Consider the following 8911-nt stretch of genomic DNA (forward strand, 5'->3'; position numbering starts at 1 on the left):
GGCCCTGCTCTGTATGTGATAGGGTAGAGTCATAACCTCCCCATTGGCCCTGCCCTGAGTGTGACAGTGGCGGTGCCCCAACCCCCTGATCGGCCCTGCTCTGTAGGTGACAGGGGCGGTGCCCCAACTCCCCTATCGGCCCTACTCTGTGAGTGACAGGTGGGAGCTCCTCAAACCCCTGATGTGTCCTCCTCTGTGTGTGACAGGGGGGATCTCTCCAACCCCCTTGATGGGCCCTGCTCTGTGCATGACAGGGGGCAGCACCCCAAGCCCCGGATTGGCCCTGCTCTGTGCGTGACAGGGGGTGATGCCACAACCTCCCCATCGACCCTGCCTTGAGTGTGACAGGGAGCGGTACCCCAACCCCCCAATCGGCCCTACCCTGAGTGTGACTGAGGGTGGCATCGCAACCTCCCAATCCTCCCTGCTCTGTGGATTACAGGTGGTGGCGCTCAAACTCCCCAATCGGCCCTGCTCTGAGCTCGACCAGAGGCTGCACCTAGGGATTGGACCTTCCCCCTGCCACCCGGGAGCAGGCTTAAGCCAGCAGGTCGTTATCTCCCAAGGGGTCCCAGACTGCGAGAGGGCACAGGCCGGGCTGAGGGACCCCCCTTCCCCCCGAGTGCACAATATTTTGTGCACCGGGCCTCTAGTAGAGTAATAAAATAGTTCAGATCATGAGTATGAAATCAAGAACTATAAAAGATTTTATTCTAAATATAATACATATTTATGCAAATTTATGACATCAAGGTAATATTAAATCAATAGTTATCAACAACTTTTTTCTTATTACTCTCTCTTAAGATGATCTTTTATTTAAAATAATTTCCTCATTTTCAACTATATTTTTACTATCACTTTCAAATAATAATACTTCTTATAATGGATATATTAGTGCCTTGTGGTTTATTTTTTCATGACCTAGAGGTAATAGAATTTTTTAGAATAGCATGTTCATAATAAATTCTCTCTCTGTTTAATCCTTTTTAAAATCCTTCCTTTGAACATTGGACTGTCTGAGCTAATCTTGATCATTAATATATTGAGTACATATTCTTTCCTCCTCAATGAGCTTACTTATAAAAATAAAATTATGCTCAGTATAAAATTTTATTGACATTGGTATCATCAATTCACTTTAACACTAATGTTAATACTTACTAATATTAAAAATAGATTGCATGCCAAAGAAAAAGGTATGGCCCAGATAGTGATATTCATAATCTCATCAGCATCTCCATGATTAGCAAAATTGACAGTGAATAATTTATTTGAGTATCCCTGGTGAATCTCAAAGATACAGCCTCTGATTTTCAAGGTTTTCTGCTGAAAATTATATGTATACTAGAGGCCCAGTGCAAAAAATTTGTACACTCGGGAGGGTCCCTCAACCCGGCCTGTGCCCTCTTGCAGTCTGAGACCCCTCGGGGGATGACCACCTGCTGGCTTAGGCCCACTCCCTGGGGGATTGGGCCTAAGCTGGCAGTCAGACATCCCTCTGGCAGCCCGGCAGGCCTCAGGGGATGTCCACTTGCCAGCAGGGAGCAGGCCTAAGCTTCAGTGGAACATCCTTAGCACTGCTGAGGAAGTGGGAGAGGTTCCCACCACCACTGCTGTAATGGCAGCCATCAGCCTGGCTTGTGGCTGAGCAGACCTCCCTCTGTGGGAGCACACTGACCACCAGGGGGCAGCTCTTGCATTGAGTGTCTGCCCCCTGGTGGTCAGTGTGTGTCATAGTGACCAGTCATTCCCAGTCATTATGCTGTTAGGCTTAATTTGTATATTACCCTTTTATTATACAGGAAAGAGGCCTGGTGCATGGGTCGGGGCCAGCTGGTTTGCTGTGAAGGGTGTCCCGGATCAGGGTGGGGTTCCTGCTGGGGTTCCTGGCCAGCCTGGGTGAGGCGCTGATGGCTGTTTGCAGGCTGGCCAAGCCCCCTAGGGGGTACCCTTAGCCCTTGAGGATGTGGCCAGCCTCAGTGATAGGCTTATGGCTATTTACAGATTAGCCACAGCTGCTTCAGGGTCGGGGTCCCCACTGGGGATCCTGGCCAGCCTGGGTGAGAGGTTGATGGCTTTTTTCAGGCTTTCCACTCCCCCTTCAAGGTTGGGGTTCCCGCTGGGGTGCCTGGCCAACCTGAATGAGGGGCTGATGACTGTTTGCAGGCTAGCCACAGCCGCTTCAGGGTAGGGGTCCCCGCTGGGGTGCCTGGCCAGTCTGGGTGAGGGGCTGATGGCTGTTTGCAGGCTGGCTACAGTCCCTGGCCACTGAAGCTCCCAGTGGAGGCTGGTTGGAAGCAGGTATCTGGGATTTATTTAGCTTCTATAATTGAAACTTTGTTGCCTTTTGTGGAGGCCACAGCCTGCCAGAGCAGGCAGGAACCTTGGCTTCCTCCATCGCCAGGGCAACCAAGCTTCCTGCTTGCTCCAGCTCTGTGGCTTCCAGCCGCCATCTTGGTTGGGTTAATTGGCATATAGTTGCTCTGATTGGCTGGTAGGAATGGCTTGATGGTAGTGAAAGTACGGCCAATTAGCATCTTTGTCTTTTATTAGTGTAGATACTTACAATAAATTTTATAAATAATTTCCAAAACTCTGTAGGCACATCCTTTGACAAATGTCACTCACAAAGTAACTATTTTTTTTGTCCGATTTATTGGTATATAAATCACATACCATAAAAATCACCATTAACGAGTACCTTTCAATGGTTTTTAGTATATTCCTAGAATTATTTCACTATCATTTCAATCAATTTAGAGCAGTTTTACCACCCCCTAAAGAAACATTGTACCCTTTAGCTGTACCCCTTTCCCCCTACCTTCTCTGACCCCCAGCCCTAAGCAACCACTAACCTTTCTTTCTCTATAGTTTTGCTGTAAATATGCTTTCTCTGTTGATACAGTTCTAGATATTTCATAAAATGACATCATACAGTATGTCATCCGTTATGACAGGCAAATTTCACTTATAGTGTTTTCAAGATTATCCATGCTATAGCATGTATCAGTACTACATTCCCTTTTATTATCAAACTAGAGGCCTGTTGCACGAAGAGATTCGTGCAATAGGCCTTCCTTTCCCCTGGCTGCTGGCACTGGTTTGCCTCTGGCACCCAGGGCCCAGGCCTTCGCTCTGGCCGAGTTCCAGCAGGAGCTGGCCCCCAAAATGTCAGGTTTCGCTGCTTTGCTGGCTCCAGAGCCATGAGGCCTCATTGCTCTGCCGGCCCAGAAACATCAGGCCTCGCTGCTCTGCAGGCCCTGGGGCCATCAGGCTTCAGTCCGCCACTTGGAGTTTATGTAATCAAATTAACTGCCATCTTTCTTGATGGTTAATTTGCATATCGTGCTGATAAGCCAAAGGGAGGCATAGTGAAGGTACAGTCAATTACCATGTTTGTCTATTATTAGATAGGACTAGAGCAGTGATGGTGAACCTTTTGAGCTCGGCATGTCAGCATTTTGAAAAACCCTAACTTAACTCTGGTGCCATGTCACATATAGAAATGTTTTGATATTTGCAACCATAGTAAAACAAAGTCTTATATTTTTGATATTTATTTTATATATTTAAATGCCATTTAGCAAAGGAAAATCAACCAAAAAATGAGTTCGCGTGTCACGTCTGACACGCGTGTCATAGGTTCGCCATCACTGGACTAGAGGCTGATGCACAAAATTCGTGCACTCAGAGGGGGGTGGCTCTCATCCTGGACTTCAGCCTCTCGCAGTCTTGGAGCTCTCAGAGGATTTCCGACTGATGGCTTAAGCCCGCTCCCTGGGGAATGGATCTAAGCCATCAGTCGGACATCCCCAGTGCTGCCACAGAGGTGAAAGAGGCTCCCACCACTGCTGCTGTGCTAGCCAGCTATGAGCCTGGCTTCTGGCTGAGTGGCACTCCCGCTGTGGGAGCACACTGATGATCAGAGCACAGCTCCTGCATTGAGCATCTGCCTCCTGGTGGTCAGTGTGTGTCATAGTGACTGGTTGTTCTGCTGTTAGGTCAATTTGCATATCAGCCTTTTATTATATAGGGTAATGTCTTATTATGGGCAAGGCCTCTAATTCAATTGTTTTTAGGTAGTTAAAGGGAGGGGCAGAATTTTCACTTGAGCCTGAAGCTAAAATTGCCCTTAGCTCAAAAATCTGCATACCATTGAGACACATCTTGACGAGGCTTATTCTGAACCCCCACACTGTTCTAATATGTGTATAAGTATTGGGAACCATCTTATCTCTTTAGTGAAAAGGACTTTTTGTTATGTTACAATGATTAACTTGATCTCATGAGTTGTGTTTTGGCTTCAAGTCTATATCCAGTATTCATGCAGCAACTTCAGCTCTTCTGTTCAATATTTACCTGGCATATCTTGTATTTTATTTTCTCTAAATCTTTCTAGATTTTTATGTATTAGATAGGAATAGCCCATGGACACATACAATAGTCTGGCAAAGGGGTGGGTGCAGGATGGAGGAGATCAATGGGAAAAAAAAAAAAACTAAAACAAAGGGACATCTATAATACTTTCAACAATAAAGATACATTTTAAATAAAGGAAAATATCTTAGTTGAAAGGAGTTTTATGTGAAATAATATAAGTAATTGCTCTACACTGTACTTTATATTCTCAACTCTTCTCAAAGAGATATTAATTAACCCCATGTTCACTTAATATTAATTGACCCTATGTTCACTGACTGCAGGACTGACTTCTGCCATGCCAACCCAGCACTGACTGCCACAGGGGCTGTGATCAGACCTTGCTTTTATCTCCAGGCTCTGTTTGGGCCTGATTTCAGCCCCCTCAGCAGTCAGTGTTGGGTCACTGAGGTGCCCACAACACAGCAGTCAGTCCTGGGGGCACTGGCTGCAGGACTGACTTCCGGTGTTCGGTTGAGCTTTCAGTCATTTTGGATGTTATGGACTCTGGCTCTTATATATAGACTAGAGGCCTGGTGCACAAAAATTTGTGCATCGGGGGGGAGTCCCTCAGCCCAGCCTGTGCCCTCATGCAGTCTGGGACCCCTCGGGGGATGACCACCTGCTGGCTTAGGCCCGCTCACTGAGGGATTGGGCCTAAGATGGCAATCAGACATCCCTCTGGCAGCCCAGCAGCCCTCGGGGGATGTCCACTTGCCAGCGGGGAGCAGACCTAAGCTGCATTCGGACATCCTTAGTGCTGCTGAGGAGGAGGGAGAGGCTCCTACCACCACCGCTGTACTGGTAGCCATCAGCCTTGCTTATGGCTGAGCAGAGCTCCCCTATGTGGGACCACACTGACCACCAGAGGGCAGCTGCTGCATTGATCATCTGCCCCCTGGTGGTCAGTGTGTGTGTCATAGTGACCAGTCATTCCCAGTCTTTCTGCTGTTTGGGTCAGTTTGCATAATACTCTTTTTTCTATATAGGATAGAGGCCTGGTGCATGGGTGGGGGCCAGCTGGTTTGCCCTGAAAGGTGTCTCGGATCAGAGTTGGGGTCCCACTTGGGTGCCTGGCCAGCCTGAGTGAGGGGCTGATGACTGTTTTCAAGCTGGCCACACCCCCTTCAGGGTGGGGGTCCCCACTGGGGTGCCTGGCCAGTCTGGGTGAGGGGCTGAGGGCCATTTTCAGGCTGGCCTGTGACTGAAGCTCCCAGCGTCTCATTTTTTTCTTTTTCTTTTCATTCTGGTATTTATTTACCTTCTATAATTGAAACTTTTTTGCTTTTTGGAGCTGTTGCTTTTCGAACTTAGAGCAGGCTGCGGCAGGTGGGGAACATTGGCTTCCTCCATCACTGGAGCAAGCAAACCTCCTATTCGCTTCAGCTGCGTGGCTGCTGGCCATCATCTTTGTTGGCAGTTAATTTGCATATATTGCTGATTAGCCAATGGGAAGCATAGCAGAGGTATGGTTAAGTACCCTTTTTGTCTTTTATTAGATAGGATAATATTCCATTGTCAGAATTGCCACATGTCAAAGTAACTTTTTTAAAATAACTTGCAAATATTGACTTCTTTTTATTCCTCTTAAATTAGGACTTTGCAACTAGTGTTTGCAGATAATTGAATACTTAGTAAATCAATTTCCATTGTTTATGGGGAAAAATTCACTATCATTACTTAATAATAATGGCATCATTATTGTTATTAACATAATTGTGAGATAAGCCTTGATGCATAATATTTAAAAAGTGTACTAACAGCCCTAGCCAGTTTTGCTCAGTGTATAGAGCATCGGCCTGCGGACTCAAGGGTCCCAGGTTCAATTCTGGTCAAGGGCATGTACCTTGGTTGTGGGCATATCCCCAGTAGTGGGTGTGCAGGAGGCAGCTGATCGATGTTTCTCTCTCATTGATGTTTCTAACTCTCTATCCCTCTCCCTTCCTCTCTGTAAAAAATCAATAAAATATATATTTTTTAAAAAGTGTACTAACACTAATCGTTGTGTTTGTTTGTTTGTTTGTTTGTTTTTGTTTGCAATTTCAGAGACAAAAAGAAATAGCATGGCATGAAACATGGCTCAGTTCTACTACAAAAGAAATGTTAATGCCCCTTACAGAGACCGCATCCCTCTAAGGATAGTTCGAGCAGAATCAGAACTCTCACCATCAGAAAAAGCCTACTTAAATGCTGTGGAAAAGGGAGATTATGCAAGTGTCAAGAGAGCCCTAGAGGAAGCTGAAATTTATTTTAAAATAAATATTAATTGCATTGATCCTCTTGGAAGAACTGCTCTCCTAATTGCAATTGAAAATGAGAACTTGGAGCTCATTGAACTACTCTTAAGCTTTAATGTCTATGTTGGCGATGCTCTATTACATGCAATCAGGAAAGAAGTTGTTGGAGCTGTTGAGCTGTTATTGAACCACAAAAAGCCAAGTGGAGAAAAGCAGGTATGTGGAAAAATATTGTTTTTAAATTATTTTACTTGCAGAAGGTTTCTATGGGTATTCACATGCCCTCAAATACTAATAGAAGCATTAATATCAGATTTATTATGTTAGAAAACTGTTAAGCACACAGTTCATATCCTCCAACAGTTACTGCCACCACTAGTTGTACCACTTACCCTGGAAAATCTGACATTTAGTGAGAACCAAAGCAAAACAAAGTAACCTATGTTGGCTTTCTTTACATTGGAAACATTTCTATGTTGTGTTCAACACAGAATGTTGTTTGGGACTTATTGTGTATATGTGGGTGTTTTTCCTCTTGCCTTTCATTTTCTGACATTCTATAGTAGCAGGCTAAATTTTTTTGGTATTTTTCTGTTTAAGCTGCTTGCCCATTTTGAGATTCTGTATCTCACTGCAAAAGTGAATTGTGCCATCAAATTTTGATATTGTTCTTTAGCCGACTCCAGTGGATCCTCTTAAATTGAGACTTGATTTTTTTTTAAGTTTACTAGAGCCCTAGCCAGTTTTCACAGTGGTTAGAGCATCGATCTAGGGAACAAATTCCTGGTTCAATTCCAGTCAAGGGCATGTACCAGTGTTGCAGGCTCCTCCTATGTCCAAGCTCTGGTCAGGTAATGTGCAGGAGGCAACCAACCGATGTGTTTCTCTCATAGTGATGTTTCTCTCTGTCTTTCCCTCTCTCTCTACTCTCTCTAAAATCAGTGGAAAAATATCCTCAAGGGAGGATTAAAAAAATGTTTACTAGAAAATAACTGACTATAAATTTAATATCAAATTTATTAGTGGCAAAATTATAAGCTGCATCTTATTATCATCAGTAGAGAATTAAGATGGCACACAATGTGGTTTTCTTTTCCCTCATTGTCTCCTTGCTTTTCCCACTAAGGAAGTAGAGAAATCATAGACAGAAACGAATAAGGAATATGTTTCTGTCTGTCTAGAGTAGACCCTTCCCTTTGTTACTGCCTTGTATGTAAATTGTCTATTTTATCCTTTTCCTTTCACACTGAACTCTTCAACTCCCTGAATCAAGTCTATCTTACTAATTAAAAAGACATTGAACCTACTACAGTAGCTCAAATATGTCTTTTAAAATGAAATCTTATTAAATGTGTGTTATGACATCTCTAGCAAATTTTTCCCTCTTTGATACAATGCACAAATCTCTATTTCTGCAAATGATAGACTGTTAGGAGATGTTATATATTTTTAAAGCAGATATTTTCAACCAGGGGGTATCACAAGAATTTTTACAACACACAATACTTGGCTATTTAGTCATAGACAATGACCTCTTTTCTCTTAGATTATCAAATTTAAAAAAAAATGACAACAGCCAACACAACAGTAGCCTTCTGGTGTGAATACCCTCTTTTGAATCATAAATATATAGATCATATAATAGAGTTGCATTTTATTGGTCTTGTCACATGATAAGGCTGCATCTTGATACCAGAAATCCTTATTTACAAGCATAGTCACCTGATTTTTTAAAACATCACTTTGGAGCAAAAAGTCGTTTGCTCAGTGGCCAGTGTTCTCAGTGGTTTACCATCGTAGACCGATGCACCAAGAGGTCCCTGGTTCAATTCCTAGTCAGGGCACATGCCAGGGTTTCTGCTGGATACCCAGTAGGGGGTGTGAAGGAGGCATCACCCAGAACCACAGGAACGCTGGCTGAGTGGAAGTCCTACAACTAGGAGGAAAGAGTAACGCATACGGACACTCAGAGGAGGCGCAGTGCTGAAGTCAAATTCTGAGGTGCGGAGTGCACGGAGCGGGCTGGCGGCGCAGAGGGCGCGGTTGTTGTTTTCAATCAGGAGGGAGTCGCAGACTCTGAGCTCCAGATCCCGGGAGCTTTAGGGACCGAGACCCAAACGGGAGAAGCGGGACTGTCTGGCTTCGGTCAGAGTGAGTGCAGCTTTCTCTCCGAGGTTTGCAGCGGTTGCTGGGACTCAGAGAGGCAGAGCCCCTAGGGACGGAACTGAGAGCAGCCATAACTGCTCGCTCAA

At 44.7% G+C, this 8911-nt stretch overlaps 1 protein-coding gene across 1 annotated transcript in view; it reads left to right on the top strand.

Annotated features, from left to right (window-relative positions):
* The first annotated feature begins 6462 nt into the window (after positions 1–6462).
* Positions 6463–8911, top strand: part of LOC102754540 (short transient receptor potential channel 4) — a 142889-nt gene continuing 140440 nt past the window's right edge. Inside the window, exon 1 of the mRNA XM_015565302.1 lies at positions 6463–6875. Coding sequence (XP_015420788.1) covers positions 6498–6875 — 378 coding nt within the window. The 5' untranslated portion in view covers positions 6463–6497. The remainder of the gene's footprint in view (positions 6876–8911) is intronic.

The sequence above is a fragment of the Myotis davidii genome, unplaced genomic scaffold, assembly GCF_000327345.1.
Source record: "Myotis davidii unplaced genomic scaffold, ASM32734v1 scaffold101, whole genome shotgun sequence".
Taxonomy (NCBI): domain Eukaryota; kingdom Metazoa; phylum Chordata; class Mammalia; order Chiroptera; family Vespertilionidae; genus Myotis; species Myotis davidii.